Source organism: Saccopteryx leptura, chromosome 4 (genome assembly GCF_036850995.1).
Source record: "Saccopteryx leptura isolate mSacLep1 chromosome 4, mSacLep1_pri_phased_curated, whole genome shotgun sequence".
Classification (NCBI taxonomy): domain Eukaryota; kingdom Metazoa; phylum Chordata; class Mammalia; order Chiroptera; family Emballonuridae; genus Saccopteryx; species Saccopteryx leptura.
In genome coordinates this window covers 151124970-151147636 of record NC_089506.1, presented here as the reverse complement: position 1 = coordinate 151147636, position 22667 = coordinate 151124970, and the positions used below count along the sequence as shown (strand labels likewise).

The 22667-nt window shown below is 36.6% G+C and overlaps 1 protein-coding gene across 1 annotated transcript in view; it reads left to right on the top strand.

Annotated features, from left to right (window-relative positions):
• Positions 1 to 22667, top strand: part of KIAA0825 (KIAA0825 ortholog) — a 525573-nt gene that overhangs the window by 248447 nt on the left and 254459 nt on the right. Inside the window, exons 17-20 of the mRNA XM_066381842.1 lie at positions 4698 to 5106; positions 10789 to 10945; positions 16320 to 16478; positions 18274 to 18368. Coding sequence (XP_066237939.1) covers positions 4698 to 5106; positions 10789 to 10945; positions 16320 to 16478; positions 18274 to 18368 — 820 coding nt within the window. The remainder of the gene's footprint in view (positions 1 to 4697; positions 5107 to 10788; positions 10946 to 16319; positions 16479 to 18273; positions 18369 to 22667) is intronic.

Here is a 22667-nt window from a genome sequence, read left to right as displayed (position 1 = left end):
GTTGAACCACAATTGTACTCCTGGAGTAAATCCCACTTGACCATGATGTATTATTCTTTTCATGTGTTGTTGTATTCGACTTGCTAGTATTTTGTTTAGGATTTTTGCATCTGTATTCATTAGAGAAAATTGATCTGTAGTTTTCTTTTTTTGTGTTGTCCTTGCCAGATTTGGTATGAGAGTTATATTGGCCTCATAAAATGTGTTGAGGATTATTGCTTCTTCTTCTATTTTTTGAAAGACTTTGAGAAGGATAAATACCAAATATTCTTTGAATGTTTGGTTGAATTCACTAGTGTAGCCATCTGGTCCTGGACTTTTGTTTTTGGGAAGGTTTTTGATGGTTGTTTCGATTTGCTCCCTGCTTATGGGTCTATTTAGGGTTTCCACTTCTTCGTGACTCAGTCTAGGAAGATTGTATAGTTCTAGGAATTTATCCATTTCCTGTAGGTTATTAAATTTGGTGACATATAATCTTTCATAATATTCTACTATGATCTTTTGTATCTATAAAGTCTGTGGTATTTTCTCCTTTTTTTCATTTTGGATTTTGTTTATGAGTTCTTCCTCTTTTTTCCTTAGTGAATCTAGACAGTGGTTTGTCAATTCTATTAATCTCTTCAAAGAACCAGCTCCTTGTTGTACTAATTTTTTTTATAGTTTTTTGTTCTCTATTTCATTTTGTTAGGCTCTAATTTTTACTATTTTCTTTCTTCTGCTGACTTTGGGTTTCTTTGTTCTTCTTTTCTAGTTCCTTAAGGGGTGATGTGAGGTTGTTTACTTGGGATCTCTCTTGTTTCTTGATATAAGCCCATAATGATATAAACTTTCTTCTTATTACTGCTTTCACTGCATCACAAAAATTTTAATATGTCATGCTATCATTTTCATTAGTATGTATATATTTTTGATCTTCTTTTATTTCTTCTTTGTTCCAGTCATTTTTTATAAGTATGTTGCTTAATTACCACATTTTTATGGGTTTCTTTGCTTTATTTTTACAATTGAATCCTAATTTCAAAGCCTTATGGTCAGAAAATATGCTTGGTATAATTTCAGTATTCCTGAATTTGTTAATATTAGTTTTGTGGCCCAACATATGGTCTATCCTTGAGAATGTTCCATGCACACTAGAGAAGAATGTATAATCTGACATTTTGGGATGAAATGTCCTGTAAATGTATATTATGTCCATTCAGTCCTGTATGTCATTTAAGGCTGATATTTCTTTCTTGATTTTATTTTTTGATGATCTATCTAAAGCCATCAATGTAGTTCTGAGTAAAAAAAAATGAAGTTGGATGTATCACACTATTTAATTGAAATTATACTACAGAACCACAATCATCAAAACAGTATGATATTAGCAGAAAAACAGATATACAGACCAATGTAACAGAATCAAGAGCCCAGAATTAAAAGCACATATACATGAACAAATCATCTTTGACAAAGATCACACAATGGAGAAAAGAAAGCCTTTGCAATAAATGGCACTGGGAAAATTGGAAAGCCACATGCAAAAGAATGAAACTTGACTACAGTTTGTTCCTCTGCACAAAAATTAATTCAAAATGGATCAAAGACCTAAATATAAGATCTGAAACTTTAAATTATGTAGAAGAAAACATAGGTACTAAACTCATGGACCTTGGTCATAGAGAATAGTTTATGAATTTGACCCCAAAAGCAAGGGAAGTAAAGACAAAAATATATGAATGGGACTATAAAACTAAAAAGCTTTTGCACAGCAAAAAAACTAACAACTAAACAAATAGGCATCCAAATAAATGGGAGATGATATTGGCAAACAACAGCTCCAATAAGGGGTTAATATCCAAAATATACAGAGAACTCACAAAGCTCAGCAACAAACAAGCAAACAATCCAATTTAAAAGTGGGAAGAGGACCTGAACAGACACTTCTCCCAAGAGGACATACAAATGGCCAGCAGATATATGAAAAGATGTTCATATTCATTAGCTATTTGAGAAATACAAATCAAAACTACAGTGAGAGAGCACCTCATACCTGTTAGATTGGCTATTATTAACAAAACAGGTAATAATAAGTGTTGGGGAGGCTGTGGAGAAAAAAGAACCTTCATTGACTGCTGGTGGTAATGTAAACTGGTACAGCCATTATGGAAGAAATCATGGTGGTACCTCAAAAATTAATAATAAAACTACCATATGACCCAGCAATCCCACTACTGGGTATCTATCCCTAAAACTAAAAAATATTGGTACATAAGGACACATGCACCCCTATGTTCATTGCAGCATTATTCAAAGTAGCCAAGACATGGAAACAACCAAAGTGCCCCTCAATAGAGGATTAGATAAAGAAGATGAGGTACATATATACAGTGGAATACTACTTAGGCATAAGAAATGATGACATATTGCCATTTCTGACAACGTGAATGAACCTTGAGAACATTATACTGAGTGAAATAAGTAAGTCAGAAAACGCCATGAACTGTATGATTTTTACACATAGGTGGGATATAAAACTGAGATTCATGGACATAGATAAAAGTGAAATGGTTACCAGCGAGTGGGGGGAGTAAGAGAGGAGAAAGGGTGTAAAGAGGGACAAATATAAGGTCAGGAAAATGATTTGACTTTGGATGATGGGCATACAACAAAATCAACTGTTCAAATGCTATAGAAATGTTTACCTGAAACCTGTGTACTCTTATTGATCAATGTCACCCTGTTAACTTTAATTTTCTGAATAAAATTTGAAAAGAAAAAAGAAAATATATTTGAGAAACTATTTTTTACTAAGAACCTAACTAGGTCCTTTCACATTTAATTTATTTAGTACAGCCATCTTATAAAATCATTCAAATATATGTTGGACCTGTTTACAAACTTAAAAAGACTATTGTTAATTTTTAAAATGATTCTGAAGTTGTTATGAGTTTCTGAGAAATCACAGATTAGACATATGTTTTCCAAGTGCTTTGTACTTTTTTAGAGCAAATTGATTTCTTTGAATGTGGCAAATACTTTGAAAAATCTTTCATGTTGTTTTATTTTTGTGCAGTAAAAACAATAAATGTTTTACTGAAGAACTCAAAGCTATGTTCTTTTGATTTCTCATTTAGTTCCAAGATTCTAATTAATTTACATACATAGTCGATTACAACACTGTGCCTAGCTTTGTGGGTTACTCAAGAAGCAATGAGGTTTTCTTCCATATTGTTGAGGAGCTTTTAATCTAATTGTAAAGACAGCTCATGAGGACATACATAACAATGTAACATAAACAATAATAGATAATAATACAAAATATGATACGATATGACACTTTTTGGACCTAATTACGACAATAGTCATATAGATATGTTCACATAAATTTATAGGAGGTGAGGACTTTGAAACAAGAACTGAACATGTGGGTGACCCATGAAAAGAGAGGGCACTCCATGTGAGAATGATGAGATATTCAGAAACCTAAAGAGGGCCAAACTATTTTGTGAGGAATACAGTGAATTTAGTTATACTGAGCTAATGATGACTAGGGCAAAGAAATGGAATACCTAACAGGGAGCTGAAGTTTTAGGATTGCTACCCTCGAGAAAGGCCAAGACTGAGATTCTGGAATCATCTAGAAAATGATTCTTAACCACAGAAGAGTTTACCCCGAGGAGACATTTGGCAATGCTAGATGGTTACAACTGAGGAGGGTGCTAGTGAGTAGAGGCCGGAGATCCGACTAACACATCCAGTAATGCTCAGGACAGCTCCTCATAACAAAAGACGATCTGGCCCAAAATGTCAGTAGTGCCAAAGTTGAGAAACCCTGAATTAGAGAGGGAGCGTCAGTTATGTCCTTCAGGGCAATAACACTAAGCAAATGAGAGTGAGTAGAATTGTCAGTCGGTGGGTCTTGGACTACTTAGCAAATACCAGTGGAAATAGCCTGGGGCACAAAGAAGCAAAGAAGAGTAATGGGTATTACCATGAAAGCTTGTTGACTCAATTATTTAACAAATATTTATTGAATGACTGTTATATATGAAGTACTAAGTGCTGGAATACAGCAATGGCTTCATGGAGCTTATATCCCAGTGGAGGGTGACAGGTAATGAACAAATAAAGGAGATAGTTGTTGGCTGATCCAAGTACAGTACTATAATAAAAGCAACAAATTGGGGTCTACTGATAGGGAGGGACTTGAGCTAGGATAGGCAGGGCATTAAAGAGATTGCTTTAGATGGGTTGGTGAGGGAAGGCTCTGTGAGGAAGTGACATTTGGGCTAAGAACTAAGAGAAGAGGAGCCAGTGCTGACAAAAGGTGGAGTGATTCTGATGTGGACTCTGAGGGAGAGAAAAAAGGCTCACAGAGAGAAATCACAGAGGCCAAGCATCGGTGCTTTGCATTTGTTAGTTGAGGACTTCTGGGCCTATTAAACCTGGAGTCTTAATAGATAAAAATATAAACAGTAATTCTGAATTTGCTAATCTTTATTTGTAGGAGAAAAAAATATGTTTGACATTTGGGAATTTTAGGCAGTACTACAGGGGACCCTAGTAGAGTTCTATCGGAATATGTCAAGAACTTGCTCTCCTCAACAATTTTCTCCACAGGAATTAGACATCCCTGCACAACACTCAAAACAGCACAGTGTGTTGGAACGCAGATGCTAATATTAATCATACCTTTTCTTTCTTTTCTTCCCCAGGCTTCACCAGGCTTGTTACTCAGGCAGTATCTATTGTAATCAGCAAGCTACCTACGGTGATTGCATGTTTGCCTCCCCCAATTAAGTACTTCTTTTTTCTGTCTGAGAGAAAAATGTCAAAAAACTTTGTTGACTTGAAGAAAGCTAGCCTGCTTGTCTGGAACTTGATTGTAATTATATGTCGGATATTTGAGGATGGAAACACTGTGGAACTTTTAACAGGTGCCTCCCTTGACAGATGGAGTAAAGAGAAACTTGGCTTAATCTGTGTGTGTTTGGAAAGTATCATGGGAGTGCAGACAAGTAGCCCTAATCACATGGCCCAAAAGGTCATCCAGATCATTGAACAGCAGAAACCCAACTGGATTCAATGCCAATTGCTGAAAGCAAGGAAACTGAGCACCGAATGGTAAAGCAATGTTTTTCTTTCACTAAATTTCATCAGATACATGCCCAATAACAAAATTGCCAATAAACAGCAACAACAAAATACTGTCAGATAAGCAGCAGTGGTCATTTTGGTAACTTCATGGGAATTTTGATGAGTATCAAAGAAGATAAATATTGCATTAAAAACTGGATTGTTAGACATCCCTTGTCTTTTTACAATTTGAAACCCATTGATACACTGGAACATTATACTTGTTTAGTCACCATCTTAAGGTTTCTGATTAAAGGGTGGTAGTTAAACCCAGGAGAATTTGGTTTCACTCCTTTTCAGTGTGCAAACAGGTATCTAGTGGATTGCCTGGAGCGCTTTGTAAATGGATTGGGCATGGAGATTAAATTAAGAAGGAATTAATGGGTATGAAAGGCTTTTTATTGCTTTCTGTGTACCTGATTGTCAAAAAGGTACACATTTTTCATCTGGTAATGTAAGAATCCCAGAGGGCAACCGGGGCATATCACACTTGAGCTATAAACACACCCAGCTGTTTCTGTATGAAAATGTCAGCCTCCTCATAGGACTGTCACCAAGAGCTACATGATTTGTGGTATTGCAGAGATTTTTAAGGGTCCCTGATGAATTTAAATATGTACATAAAGTCCTCCTTTCTTAAAATTAGTCTTCAGTATAGAATTGCATGATATGGATAAAGGAATTACAGTTCATATGGTCTGCAGATCACTAAGCCAGCCTTTGTTCTTTTCAACACAACTCACACACAGCGTCCCCGTTCTTTTAAAACATACTCATGTTGCCAGCAGATACTATTATAAATTTCTTCCTGAAACGACTACAAGTTGTTAATTTTCCTAAAACATGGTAGTGATAAAGAGCTCAGGCTTTGGAATCAGTGGACAATGACAAGTCCCTTGTAAGTAGTTCATCTTGTGAAAATTACGGAATCTCTCAAAGCCTCATTTTCAGGAATGATGCCAACCCGATAGAGTTGTTTTGAGAAATTAAGAAACATTCATAAAATTCTTAGCATCAAACTTAAAACTAGTAAATATTTGTTATTTATAAACTCTACTAAAATACATTGAACTCACTGGTTACTATTATTACAAATAGTCTTTACTGGTTTATATTAATCTGTAAGATGTTATATTAATCAAAATGGGGAAATGTCAGTAATCATGATTTTCCTGGTCTGGTCATACTGATTTCTAGACATTTTTGCTCTAGGGCGTCCTGTGGGTAAAAATAACAATAGCAGTCAGGCAAAAAGCTCAGTAACATTGACACTGACCTTCTTAATCTTTACATTTGCACTAGATACCAATTTACAGGCTTTAATCCAATGATTTAAAGATTAGGGCCAGATGTTATTATCCATGGCAGTGGTTATGAAAGGGAGAAAATAAAGAAGAGTAAAAATAGCAGATCTGATTATAGTTATGAAGTTAAATTTATGATACTTGCTGATTTAGGATCCCCTCTAGCAATAAGATCAATTTAAAGTATGTCTCAGTCGTACACCTGGGGCCACATACAAGAAGCCATAAGTAAAATTATTTCCTTAAAAAGTGATCTAACTATTTTACAAACAGCATCAACACATCTGGCATCTCTTCTGTAGGGTGCTGTGTAGCTGATATGTGACTGATTAGCTATCTGTTGCAACATGCATCCAAATGACGAATTGCTGACTTTTAAAAATGTACAGCCCTTGAAGATTCAGAATATATATTTTGTAATTATGTAATTAGCTTTTTCTCAAATAAAATAATGCAGATTTTAAATAATTAGCTATTTCTCAAGATAAAAAAGCAGATTTTAAAGTTATTTATTACATTTATTTTAAAAATAGTTCAATTTGACTTAATTTTCATTCACTTTAGGTGATCTCTTACAGGATTTGGTTGCTATAGGAATGTTTCTTCTTGACTTTGATTTTAAGTTGAGTATCTAGTATACAGGTGAACTTCCACCTCTACATGTTTCTCATAAATCGACAATCATTTATTTCATAGGTCATACCATGAGGAAACATCCTTTAAACAATGATGTCTATATATAGGTGGAAAGTTGCATTGGCTATACCATAATTTTTTTTAAAGTATGATAGTGGAAGCATTTAAACTAAAAGTTGTTCTGTTAAGAGAAATGAAATCTTATTTTTCCATGAGGATTATCTTGGAACTACACAATATCAGTTAGCTCAATTTCTTCCATTTGCATCTAGATTTAACTTTGATTTTATGGAAATAGTGCAAATAAATGCAGTGGAAGGTGGCAGCTGTAAGCACTGCTCATCTTACACCCTGCCTGAAAGCATTACTGTTCATTAAAATAACCTTCACTTCGTAGTAACAGTCAAGCTGTATACAGTCAACTTAGATTCTGGAGAACACATAGCCCAAAAAAGTAAAGAAATGTCTGTCTTTGCAAAGTAATTTGTCGAATTGAAGATTATTGTTTTTCATCATGGTGACCCTGACGTGGCTGGCTGGGTGCATATATAGATTAAGATTAATGCAGTTATTCCTTGGCTAAGGTCTGCCTCTTTCAGGGCACATTCTCCCTAATGACATGATTGATATGCAGTCCCAAATCCAGAGAGGAACTCATTAATCATAGCATTGACTGAATCCAATCATTTGCTTCACCTGCACAGTGATGGACAGGAAAGGATACAAGTCAGGGGCTGCCACTGAAGCACTCCTTTGTCAGAAGGCCTCAACTTTTTCAATGTCAGCCTCTACAAAACCTGACAAGAAATTTTGCTTGCAACCTGTATGCAGCTTCAAATATTCACTGAGACCAGGTCTTTTGTTTGTTTAAAGATTTCCTCTAGCTAATGAAAATCTCTAAGAGTAAGATTTCCTTTATTTTTTAGTAAGGCTTAGATCATAAATTTTTTTTTTGTTTTTTGTTTTTTTTTAAGAAGGATGTTTTGAAGCTACATGTGGAAGCAATATAAAAGTTAATGTCCAGCAGCTGGGTATCATTTGGTTCACTCTTCAGGTCAGAGGCACTGACTCTTAGCAGAACTAATTTTATAATCATGGCAAAATCTCAGTAATGAACTGAATATATAGCTGATTATACCACAGTAAATTTCGTTTAGTCTGGGCAATAGTGCAAGACCCTGCTGTATGCCAGTGGCCGAGGCCAGGCAGGGCCACATTGGATTCGGGTAGACTGTAGAGCAGGGGTCCCCAAACTTTTTACACAGGGGGCCAGTTCACTGTCCCTCAGACCGTTGGAGGGCCGGACTATAAAAAAACTATGAACAAATCCCTATGCACACTACACATACCTTATTTTAAAGTAAAAAAACAAAATGGGAACGAATACAATATTTAAAATAGAGAACAAGTAAATATAAATCAACAAACTGACCAGTATTTCAATAGGAACTATGCTCCTCTCACTGACCACCAATGAAAGAGGTGCCCCGGGTGTGCGGGGGTGGGGGGGTGGGGGGGGGGGGTGGATAAATGGCCTCAGGGGTCCGCATGTGGCCCGCGGGCCGTAGTTTGGGGACCCCTGCTGTAGAGGAACTGTAGAGCCAAAAAGCACTGGGCCATTACCGTTTAACCCTTTGAGTAATATGAACGTTCATGTACGTCTTCATGTCTCCTGACCATCCAGAGTACCATCGTACAAAAGTTTTTATTTTAAAAATGTGTAAGGAGCCTGACCAAGTGATGGTGCAGTGGAGGACCCAGGTTCGAGACCCAAAGGTCACCAGCTTGAGCGTGGGCTCATCTGGTTTGAGCAAAGCTCAGCAGCTTGGGTCCAAGGTCACTGGCTTGGACAAGGGGTCACTTGGTCTGCTGTAGTCCCCCGGCTAAGGCACGTATGGAAGGCAATTGATGAGCAGCTAAGATGCCGCAATGAGGAATTGATGCTTCTCATCTCTCTCTCTCTCTCTCTCTTCCTGTCTGTAACAAAAAAAAAAAAATTTAATTAATTAAAAAATGTACAAGGCAATATTAAAAAAAGGCAAATGTATGTTCTTCTGGTTTTCATAAATTGGTTATCAAACAAACATGATTTTAAGTTAATAAAACTAACAGGAACTAATTTTATTTTTTGAAAAACAACTCACGGGGGTCAGCGAGCATGAAAAATACTCACTACTAAGGGTTAATAGATTCTCGCAATAGTGAATGAGCAAACAGGCAGGGAAAACCTCTCCTCAGGATCCTCACAGTGGCAGGCAGGCAATCACAATTTGCCATTTCAATCTGCCCTCCCTACCCGCCATGAAGGCAAGCACCCATAGCCTTACATATAGCCTATGCACATGTGGTGCTGCCACGTGCTCATGCACTAATCAAGCAAAGTGCTTGCAGCTGGTAAACCAGCGAGCAAGCCTAACACAGCTGTTTTTCCAATACCTGCATTTTCTTAAGACTTTTTAGCCCTGACCAGTTTGCTCAGTGGTAGAGCATTGGCCTGACATGTGGATGTCCTGGGTTTGATTCCCTGTCAGGGCACATAGCACCCCTCCCCCCTCACTGCTCTCTCTCTCTCTCTCTCTCTCTCTCTCTCTTTCTCTCTCTCTCTCTCTCTCTCTCTCTCTCCCTTCCCTCCTGCAGCCATGGCTCAATTGGGGCAAGTTGGCCCTGGGCACTGAGGATGGCTCCATGGCCTCCACCTCAGGTGCTAAGAACTCGGTTGCTGAACAACAGAGCAATGCCCCACATGGGCAGAAAATTCCCCCCTTGTGGGGTTGCCCGGTGGATCTCAGTCAGGGCGCATGCGTGAGTCTGTCTCTGCCTTCCCTGCCTTCAATTTAAAATAAGAAAAGAATATTTAGATCTCAAAGCCTAAAATGATTCAAATAGCAATTGCAATGAGAAAATTAGTGTGTAATAATATGAAGTTGAATACCATGATTTATTTTGCACTTTTAGTTTGGGAACTTCTGAAAATTACGCCATTCATTATTAGTATGTAAATAATGTTTAATGTCAATAAGAAGCATGTGAGTTCTTATAATAAAAGAAATACTTCCCAACTATAACTTGCACATTCCTGGGGCAGTGATAATAGACCCTTTTCCTGGAAGAATAATCAGGGTACTGACTTTTACTAAGTATGGGTTACCGAGAAGAAACAGGAGAGGGGGGATATATTCTTAAAAAGCAACAAGAGTCAAAAGGCCAATTTAAAGTACCCAGTGGTAAGCACACTGCCTATATTTAGCATAATAGGCTTCCCCTTTGACACTTTAATTAGTCTTTAATATGTTCTAAGACAGGTATAAAGAAGAACCTACGAAGGACAGAATACCAAAGCTATTTCTGGCTTCAAAGATATTTTTTATTCTCAAAGAGAAAATACAAATTATTTCTTACATGTTCTTAAGAAGAATTGTTTTGTTTTCATCTCATGATTATGGCAATTTCAACAATTGCAGTAATGGGAAAATATTTTATAATAGGAATATAAATGCTATAAAGAAATATTTTAAAAGAAATGATTCGATTTTTTAAAAATGCTTTCAGGTGCTTAGTTCTAAGGCTGTCTTTCTATGAGCAGCAGGTTTGGGAAGTCTTACCTATTTGAGCAGAGTCTATGAGTGCTTTGAATATGAAACTTGCGCTGGCTCTCCACACACAATCTCTGATTATTTTTCATCTTTACAATTCTTTATCACTGATATGTTTATGCTTTCTTTTTATATAGTGCATTTATGACAATAGAGGAAAGCACAGCGTTAGAAGGAGACACTGCTCTTGAACTCACTGAGCAGAAAATAAACATGATGGTCCTGGATATCTGCCACAAACCAGGTGGTAGCGAGTACCTGAGGCAAATTTATCACATCATGCGGCTCAATGAGGTAGGGAAAACGCCTTTTTACCAAGCAATTAGGTGTGTACTGGCCTGAGGCAGCGTCTGCTGGCAGCTAAGGGTTATTCAAGGAGGTGCTAATACTTCTTAAAGTCAATACCAAACTCAATATTGCATTATTAATAGAATCTATTCAGCCCCGGCTGTTCTGCAATTGTACAGCAGAAGCTTCACTGAAACAATGTACATTTTATTTATATGGTTTAAACAGTAACATGGCTCATAAACTCAGTTCAGTTCTGAATCTAAGAGGCATAGTTTAGGAATTGTGTGTTTGTGACTGTAACGTTGATGTTAAAATCTTGTGTTTGTGAAGTGAAGAATTTTCTGGAGAGATTTAACTTCTGTAGACATCATACTTGTGTTGGTGAGGTGGAGATTTTTTACATAATGAGAAAACTGCAAAAGAATATTGAGCCATATTCAGGAGCAACAAGCTTAACCCAAGAAAATTCATTAATGCACAGACACTGGTGAGAACCAATGTCATCCTTGTTTACCTCTCAGCTGGTTTAAGCCTCTGACCTTTCATGTTTCAGGTTATGTTAACAAAAATGTGAAGAGCGGTATAGTTCAGTTATTTACTTAAAACAGTACAAGTTAGCTCATTTAATCAGATTTTAAATTTGATCATGTGTATCTGAATTAGAATGTGACATCTAATGTGAATAGGATTATGTTTATATTTGCAAACATATGAATGTATTTTGGGGAATAGTAAAAATTGTATAACATGAATAATGTGAAACTGTAGTGTTTATCTCAATGAGGTAGGCCTTAAAAACCGTAAGTTTCCAAGGAGTGAATAAAATTCTATCACAGCATTTTGTAACTGAGTTACATAAGTATTTTTCCTGCTATTATAATCTGAAAGTTACTTCAACTAAATCTTGTTTCCTGCCTTTCCAATAGCTAATCAAGCAGTCAATAAACAGTGATATAAGAGTGTATTCATTGATCACTTGGAAGGAACTAAGGAATTTATAGCTATGAAAAATGGTCCTGCCACTAAGGGACTAGAGATCAGTATGGAATTTTTACTAACTAATACAAACTACTCACTCTTGCTAATGATCCTTTACAGCTTGTTTGAGGTTTCTATTTGGGAAACTTGGGAACTCTAACTCCTGGCCTTGGCTAACTGAAAGACCTCCATTTCTAAGTCATGGTCTTTATTAGCATGTCCTCCTGGCCACCCAAACTGGCCAAAATAACTGGTGATTACTGTGGAACAGATGTTGCAGTACAATTCACTCAGATCCTTAATGAAATGGTGTTGCAGTAGTTCTGAGGTCAGCAATGTTTGGTGTAGATTGGCAAACTGATAGACTAGTTTTCCTTTTAAAAGGTCCGTAACACAAAAAAGATGAGTAATCAATAGTAAGTAAAATCGACAAAGATTCAAAGACTGTTGTTCCTCATGGAACTCGTGGAACTGATGCAGTTGTTCTGAACAGGTACACTTTAAGATCTAATATATATAAAATTCTTTACTGGGACACCGCCTCATTTTGATTACATAAGTTGAAAGTTATGATATTTCTTTCATTATAATTCAGTGTACTTATTGTGATGGCAATGTCTATCAGATGGGATCAATGTCTAAGTCAGGGGTCGGGAACCTATGGCTTGCAAGCCAGATGTGGCTCTTTTGATGGCTGCATCAAAATATAGTCATGTATGAGGAAATCAGTGAGAAAGATTATTATCCAAAACAAAACAATTTTTTTAATGAAAGGAGGATTTTGTATTTCTTTTAAAATTTTACTTTCAGAAAACATAATTGAGAAAAACTTGTTTCTGTTCAGAAATATAAATCTAGACATGAATTTATTTTCTAATAGTTATATCATTAGCTAATAATTTTAGTAAGAATCTGTGTCTATCATATAGTATAGAATTGATTTTTTTATTGAGTTCATTGGGGTGACAGTAGTTAACAAAATTATACAAGTTTCAAATGCAAAATTCTGCAACATATCTGTATACTGCACTGTGTGTTTACCACCCCAACTCAAACCTGTGTCCATCCCCACATCCCCATGCCCCTCCTCTTATCCCCTCCCACCTGCAAACACCACGCTGCTGAGTCTTGTCTTTTCTTGCTCAATCCCTCCACTCACCCAGCACCCCCACTGCAGCTGTCAGACCACTCGCTATGAGTCTGTCCTATTTTGCTTATTAATTCATTTTGATCATTAGATTCCACATATAAGTTAAATTATATGATACTTATCTTTCTCTAACTGGCTTATTTCACTTAGCGTAATGCTTTCCACATCTATCCATGCTGTCTCAAAGGGTATGATTTTCTTCTTTTTTATAGCTGAATTGTATTCCAATGTGTAAACGTACTACAGCTCTTTTATTCACTCATCTACTGATAGACTCTTGGGCTCCTTCCGGATCTTGGCTATTATAAATATGCTAGTGAACATAGGGATGCATATATGACCCACAATGGGCAATTTTAAGAAATGACTATCATTGTTAACTTAAGTAGCATTTTTTTTAGAGTTTTAGGGTTTGGGGAATCTGAAATTTGCATTTCTCAATGAATACAGTGGGGAGTCTCTATGAAGTTACAGATGAACAGGAGGACTAGCGCAGTGAACTGAGACCAGAGACATGGTTTTTTCCCCCGACTCCATCGCTCATCTCTGAGTGACCTCAGGCTTGTATCTTGACTTTTCAGAGCCAACCATTGAGTGTGACATGAGCTAGAGTTTCTTAGACTTTCATGTGCCAACCAATCTCCTGGGAAATCTTTTTTTTTTTTAATGCTTTTTTTTTTTACAGAGACAGAGTGAGAGAGAGGGTTAGACAGGGACAGACAGACAGGAATGGAGAGATGAGAAGCATCAATTATTAGTTTTTCATTGTGCATTGTGAAACCTAGTTGTTAATTGATTCCTTTCTCATATGTGCCTTGACCGCGGGCCTTCAGCAGACCAAGTAACCCCTTGCTCAAGCCAGAGACCTTGGGTCCAAGCTGGTGAGCTTTTGCTCAAACCAGATGAGCCCGCACTCAAGCTGGCGATCTCAGGGTCTTGAACCTGGGTCCTTCGCATCCCAGTCCGACGCTCTATCCACTGCGCCACTGCCTGGTCAGGCTCTCCTGGAAAATCTTAACAGTCAGTTTCTGATTTTGTGGGACCTGAGACTCTCCCTTTTTTTTTTTTTTAATTGAGAGGCGGAGAGTCAGAGAGACAGACTCCCACATGCACCCCTACCAGGATCCAGCCAGCAAGCTCTGATCCACCAGGCGATGCTCTGCCCATCTGGGACATGCAGCTCTGTGGCTCAGCAACTGAGCTATTTCAGCGCCTGAGGCGAGTCCATGGTGTCATCCTCAGTGCCCGGCGCCAACTTGCTCAAACCATTCCAGCCATGGCTGTGGGAAGAGAAGAGAGAGAGGGAGAGAGAAAAAAAAAAAAGAGAAAGGGGGAGGGAGGGGTGGAGAAGCAGATGGTTGCTTTTCCTGTGTGCCCTGACCAGAAATCAAACCTGGGACTTCCTCACACCTGGATGCTGGATGATGCTCTACTGCTGAGCCAACCTGCCAGGCTAAGACTCTCCTTTTCTAACAAGCTCTCAGGTGAGGCTGATTAGGCTGAAGGGCTTTCTAGAAAACTTCTAAAATCCTTTTCAGCCCTAAACTTTTGAACCTAGTCTTAAACCTAATCTTAAAGAAAAAATTTTATTGTTACATACTAAAAATTAGGATATTTATTTATTTCATGACTTGCTTATTAATAGTAAACATTTGATAGTTTCTAGGAAACCTTTAGTCATTTTTATTTGTTGTTTTTCAAAAAGAGTCCTAAGAAATAGATTAGGATTGTTCACTTTATTTGCTTATGGATAAAAAATGAGGAATAATACAGTAGATTCACTGTTTTGCTCAGGGGTACTGGCAATTGGGGGAATTAGAATGACATATTTTGCACCTTTTTTGTACCTTGATATTTTTCAGGCCACAGCACAGAAATAGAATTAAGAGGCTTGCATTATAATTAATTCTACATAGAGTAAGGCTGCTTACAGTGAACTATCAGAGTACTCAGCACTCTGCTGAGCATGGACTAGGTAGCTACTACACTTAGTAAATGAATAAGCAATCTTTTTTAAAAATTTTAATGGGGTAACATTAATTAATCAGGGTACATAGTTTCATTAATCAATCAGGGTACATAGTTTCAGAGAAAAGATCTCCAGGTTATTCTGACCTTTGATTATGTTCATACCCATCACCCAAAGTCACATAGTCTTCCATCACCTTCTATCTGGTTTTCTTTGTGCCCCTCCTCTCCCCCACCCCCTCCATTCCTCTCCCCACCCCTGGTAACCACCACACTCTTGTTCGTGCCCCTGAGTCGCATTTTTATGTCCCACCTATGTATGGAATCATATAGTTCTTATTTTTTTCTGATATTTATTTCACTCAATATAATGCTATCAAGGTCCATCCATGTTGTGTAAATGATTCGATGTCATTATTTCTTATGGCTGAGTAGTATTCCATAGTTGATATGTGCCATATCTTCTTTATCCAGTCATCTATTGAAGGGTTTTTTGGTTGTGTCCATGTCTTGGCCACTGTGAACAATGCTGCCATGAACATGGGGCTGCATGTGTCTTTACCTACCAGTGTTTTTGAGTTATGGGGGTATATACCCAGTAGAGGGATTGCTGGGTCATATGGTAGTTCTATTTTTAATTTTTTGAGGAACCACCATACTTTCTTCCATAGTGGTTGTACTACTTTACATTCTCAACAGTCGATGAGGGTTCCTTTTTTCTTCACAGCCTCTCCAACACTTGTTATTACCTGTCTTGTTGATAATAGCTAATCTAATAGGAGTGAGGTGGTATCTCATTGTAGTTTTGATTTGCATTTCTCTAATAACTAATGAAGATGAACATCTTTTCATATATCTGTTGGTCATTTGTATTTCTTCCTGGGAGAAGTGTCTGTTCATGTCCTCTTAAGCAATTTTATAGTGTGAATAATCAGGCACCTGAGTTAAGTTTTGGTAACGAATGACAAGACAAGTTTTGAACGAATGACAAGACAATGGCTATTATAAAGATTGTGATATATCAAGCATATATCTCTTATGTGAGAATTTGTTAAATGGCTTTCTAATCTGTTCCATATATTAGGTGAACTTGTTTTTGATGGTTTTATTTCAAAGCTGATTAGCTCTTTCTTCTGAAAATGTATTCTGTCCTGAGGCCAGTAATACACTGTTATCTGGCAACTGCTGAAAGAGTAGATTTGGATATTGATCAGTTTAGTTTTAAAGAGAATATATGCTTCCCACCACAATGACTTGTATTTTTTTTTTTACCCCTTGAAGGAGTATTTAAACGAACAGCTGTTTTCTATGAATGGTTTAGAGGAAAAGCCAGTACCCATCCGACCTTTAAAAACAACCTTGAGGAGTGAAGAAGATCAGCCTTCTGCCTTTAACCCTTTCCATGTGTACAAGGCGTTTAGCGAAAACATGCTGGACCAGGTATATAATAGTAAATTTAATGTAAATGTGTGGTTTCTTTACACTAGTAAGAAAAAAAGTGGTTTATGTTTGAATATTTACTCAGAAGCCTTTTTTGCTAGGAAGCAAAAGGCCTTGTATATATTAGCATGGTCTGCACAAATTGACTTTGAAAAGTTATTTTATCTTCTTCCTATTTGTCAAACTGATTCATATGTTTGGTCTGTAAAATTTAGCTTTTGACCAGGTCAGCTGACCATGGGCAGAGGGAACATCTGTTTGGCTGTGTCTACAGAAGGACGAAAAGCCAGGCAGTTCGTCACAGTCTCCCTCTCTCCCTTGCTGTCCCCAACCCTGTAATTCCCCCACTCACAAAACACCTTGGAATCTTTATCAAGCTGTATAATTTATCAGGTAAATTATAAAATAGTTTAAAATTAATTATAAGTAAAACATTGAGCTCCTATTTTAGGTGGCATGAGGTAAATTAGCTTTTTTTCTTTTTAATAACCTTAAACACATTCCTGAATTTAAAATGAGTCTGCTAATGATCGTCAAGTCAGGATGTTTGGAATAAAGTCAATGTGATAAACACCACACATTTTTTAATGTCAGATTATGGCATTGTTTAAGCTGAATGTTTCAGTAGTTATATTTAAAAGCATCACCTTTATGCCAAAGTATTTGAAATCTAAAGTTGCTTTTGCTTTATTCATTCTCTTGGTGGCTTTTCCAAGAAGCCTCTTGACAGACTGTTTGAACTAGCAGGGCAGAAGAGAAGGATTGCTTGACCTAGAGCTCTGACAAAAATAAGAATTAAAACAATAGCCTAATTCAGGATGCAGATAATATTTTTACCATGCCTGTTACAGCCCTAGTCTACATTCATCAATACTGGAGTAGAATAAGACCTTCAAGTGCTGACAAGCCGGGGCAGAATTCTCCTGCTCTATGACAGGATTGTAGCGTCCCATTCATCAGCAGGTGACAGGGCATAGTTCTTGTTGGATTTTAAACATCAAGCTGGACTCTTATTACCAAAACTATTTAGTTTAAGGAGTGTAAGCATCTCTAATACTTTAAAACCAAACAGATTGTATAATTTTGTGTTTATTGGCTGCTTTCCTGTGTTGTACGTTAGGTTGCTCCATTCCATAAATAATCATTGTAGCTGTTAGATTATCCTCACTTCATTTAAATAAATGGCCTGTTTTATTCAGTTCTGAAATATGGGCTTATCTTTCACAGTAATTCTTTCCCTTACTCTGTTGTGAAATTATCTATTAAATTAGAAAAGAATCACTTACATTAATTACATATATAGGTTCTTATTATAATTTCCTTTTTAAAGGATATTCTTAACCAAAATGATGACATTAAAATCACACTTGTTAAACTGTGTCCTATAATTTGAGTTGTAGCACTTCCAAGTTTGTTCCCTGGATCAAACTTCTGGGTGCTAAAAAGACTATAAACTATATGGAAAAGTTTCCACTTACTTTGTGTTGCTTTTCGAAGAGTTACCCTCTCAAAGAAACTTGTTGGGCAAATGCCATTAGCACTTGGAAGAATAAAGACTCAAGACCTTGATTTATATTTTTGTAAATAATGACTACATCCCCAAATGGATTTATAAATTAATTGCTCTCTTACTGGAATAAAAACCTTCTTCTGTGGACATGATTGATGTTATCTGTCTGAGTCCTTGCTCTGGACCCCTCCTTCTTAGTTATTCTATCACAGCTGGGGCTTTAATTCACTGATCATATTAACTCTGATTAATAACTAACAATCGCGTCCTCTCATTTATCAACAGTCAGCCATCACAAAATGGAACTGGAATTGGTCAAACTTGCTGCCAAATTATCTAGGACTGGATAAGATGACCTTCAGGGTATTGCTCAAAAACAGGTAAGACTGAGAATTTGGGGGCTCTGGTTGGAGGGAAAATATATATATTTGTATAATCCTTTATATATAGGATATTTATTGGTGTATATAGGCACACATATCTGAAATTATATGAAATATACTTTCTAAATGCTGTTTTCAGTAGTAAGGTACTACAATTTTTTCAGAAATGAAATTAGTTGATTTTAATTTGAATTATATATATTTTCACTGTGTATATAATAGTTCAATATTGTAAGCACTAGAAGCTATTGACTTGAATGTCATTCTAATCTTATGCCTTTGTTTACAATTTAATAAATGCATAAAAAATGCCAAGCCAAATAAACTAATCTAATCAGGTGAAACATATAAATAAAATTGTCATGATTGAATTTTTTGCTTTTCAGCCAGTTACTTTGGCACTGTCTTGCTATCTAGCCTCAGTGCATATTATTGTACATACCCATGGGCATACATACACATATACCCCAGGACAACCCAATGAAATAATACAATTTCAGCCAAGGAATCTAAACATGTAATTTATTTTGTACAAAAGTATAAACATTTTCTTTATATTTTGGATCAGTTATCCTGGATTTTAAAAATAACTAAAGTTTTTAGTGAAAAGTAAAAGGTATAAATTTTAAAAATTGGATTTCTCTATTAAGCATCACATTTTCACATAAGATATATGTATGAGGAACCTTTTATAGTTCAAATATAGTCTGTTTGCTTATGTTATATATGAAAAGTCTATATAACTTATGTGATGTTGAATTTATTTCTATTTTTTAAAAAATATATATTAAGCATCATTTTTCCTGAAAGAAAATATTGACAATGACATATATAATTGTCAAATCATCTCTGAGAAATCTGGGTGCCTATAAGAAAATATCTTGAGAGATAGAGACTCCAATAGTTCCTAAGTGGGTTTTTTTAAAGGCAGCTTTATTACCAATAACACATGTCATTTAGATGTGTGGTCACAATGGTATTCCTAATATTTCACCCCTGAATTAAGTTTACCCATTCATCATAGACAAAGCTGAGCAATCTATAAGCTTCCCCATCAAGGGCAGAGCCTTCTCCCAGCAAGCTCACCGCCTGGGAGGCAGGAGTCCAGAATGCACTCTCTTCATGCCCTGGCCCCAGAGATGCTCCCGTCCCGTCCCAAAGTTGCTCAGAGGGGTAGGAGGCAGAAGTGGTAGAAGAGGGGCCAGGTCTGTGTTGAACCCACGGTTACATGAGATTTACACAACAGTAAATGTCTACCTGGAATCAAACCAGGAAAAGTCAATCATTCTTTCCCGCTTTTTAGAAAGTTTGGGGTTTAAGTATGTTAACTGCATTATATTTTACTAAATTTTCTTCAGCTGTGAAATGCTTCCTTCGATCCACTAAATGGTGCTCTAGGGTCAGCACATTCTTCAAAATTTACTATGTTTGATCTGAAGAATATTCACTTTTAAGTGAATTTGTGTTTTCATCAAAATTGCATATTGTTATTTTTGTTTAACAACTTTAGATATATTTCAAGTAGGTCAATAGCCATTTAAGTCTATTTCCCTGAAATATTATGTTCAGGAGTGAGTGGAAGAAAAGAAGTCCCACAAATTTAGCCAGAAGTAACAGGTCAAAGCAGTTCTCTTGGAATAAGGTCATGAATTTTTAATAGAAACAGCTAGAATCTTATCTTAATAAGAGCCTTAGATTTTTAAAGAATGGTATGCAAAGCATTCTACCCCAAACTACCACACACCACAAGCTACAGTGAACATAACTGATCTACTTTAAAAGGACGAAAGATACCAGAAAGTTTTTAATCTCTTTTAGCACTTTCCCATTTATTTTCAGAACATTATTTATGAGACTTGAACTGGTAAGAAAATTGTGTCTGATGTTTTCTCTAAGAGACTCTCTTGTTTGGACTTATCTGAAATGCTGATTTAAAAAAAAAAAAGTGCCTTGAATTTTTGACAACCTAGTTATCTGAAAATAGTTATTTGAAAATGAAACTGAAGGACATTGAACTTTTAGAATGAGAGTTATAGGTGCCATCTTATACTCCCTATTCACTCTCAGGCCTCATCTCAAAACATTTTCCTTCAATTCATGATGTTCTAAGTTTATTGTCTTCTTCCTGTTCTTAGGATTCTTCAAGCTCTTTTTTCCATTTCACAGTCTTTGTATTTGCAGGAGCCTATGGCCGGTACCTTCTTGTCCACCTGGAGCAATTTACCTTCTTAGAGAGGCCTTTCCTTTTCACCCACCTAAAGTTACCCTGTCACCCGAGGTGCTTTCTTAATTGAGTTATCACTCTCTGAGATCTTAGTTTCTGTTGCATGTTATCTCTTACTCCTAACCCCCAGGGTAGAATATAAACTCCATGAGAACAGCACCTAACCCAGGGGTCGGGAAGCTTTTTGGCTGAAAGAGCCATAAACACCACATATTTTAAAATGTAATTCCCTGAGAGCCATACAACGACCCGTGTACATTATGCATTATCCAATAAAAATTTGGTGTTGTCCCGGAGGGCAGCTGTGATTGGCTCCAGCCACCCGCAACCATGAACATGAGCGGTAGGAAATGAATGGATTGTAATACATAAGAATGTTTTATATTTTTAATGCTATTATTATTTTTATTAAAGATTTGTCTGCGAGCCAGATGCAGCCATTAAAAGAGCCACATCTAGCTTGCGAGCTATAGGTTTCCGACTCCTGATCTAGCCCATCTTATTCTGTGTCTTTAGTACCTATAATAACCCTTGGGGACATAATAGTCTCTGAGTAATATTTGTTGAATTAATGAACAAACAAATAAGGAATAAGAATGCAGAGAAAAAGTCATTTCCTGACAGACGAGCACAGAGTTGGCTTTCTATAAATGTGATGTTTGATCAATAGTTATGTAGGTATCTCAAGTAAAAAATTATCAGCGTGCATATTCATTCTCTTCATTTTCCAAATTTGGATGAAAATAGGTAAATTAAGCTCTGTATGTTTAAAATGCCTGTTATTTTTATTGTGTACAGTTTGGTTCAGATCAATAGCACAAAACACTGGTCTTTATTTTTAATTAATTGATTCAATTTAAGCCATAATTTCTTCAGCAACAAAGAGTGTCCTTTACTCCATGATTCAAAAGTTCTTTGACATTTAGGTGATAGGGTTACTACTTGTTAGATAATATAATATGACAGTTGAAAATTTTAAGGTGGAGTTAGCTGACAAAAGTATTCAACCAAGTCATTGTAAATCTGTGATTTTTTTCCCCAAGGCATTTGAGGAAATAGGCAGTTGCTGAGACCTTAGAAAAGAGATCCTGAATATATATTAATGATATATTTTTTCAACTTAGAAAGTTTTCCATTGTGGAAAAAAAAGGCTTCTTAGAGGTTCAGAAAATCAACTTATATATCAATTCTACACCTTTACCTTTAAGGCTATATAAGATCGTACATTGATCTTTTGAAATTATAAAGGTACTTTTCAGTTTTTTACTATTAGTTTCTTGCTTCCTTTCTCACCCGCTTGAAAATAAATCCAGACTTGGCAAATGAGCCGGTGATTGCATTCACAGGGCAGTGCACCAGAAGGAGCACTCTATTCCTTCATTCATGGCAAATCTCCAGATTGCCATTGTGATGTTGTTTTCTTTGTCATTGGAACAAATTTATGCTACTTCTTTTCTCTTTACCTTATGTATTCCAGACTAATTCCCAAGAATTGTGTTGAAAATAATCTGTGAATACAGTGGAATGCTCTGCTTTTTTAACCATCTAAATATACTGCATATGAGTTTGGCTTCAGGTTGAGCAAACACAATTAAATATGATGGCAGGAACAGCAGAAAGGGTGATGGTGGCAGATTTCTGGCTGTTACCTTGGGGCCTTTCCAGGTGGACAGTAACCATACATCTGAGAGGAAACAGAGTTTAGAAAACGTATTTTTTAAAAGTCATTGACATGTGAAGTTGATTGTTTGCTTTTAATAAAAATAATTATCAAGGCACCGTTACACTATATTAGATAATAGTGTGTGTGCCCTGTGGTGTAGAGAGTAGAAAATATTGTCTCTGGCCTGTAATGGCATACACTGCACTCTCCAATGACCGCTCTCAGGTGGTGCTGCCATTAGCACAATGTTTATAGTTGCTCACAGTAGTAAATTCTTGCTGTAGCAGCAGGTTGCCTGGTTAGAGAGAGGTGGGTTTAAGAAAAAGGGAAGCTGATCTTATGATTACCACCTCTGAGCCATTACAGATGCCACCACATTCAAATACAGATTTTTTCATGCTGTAGCTCC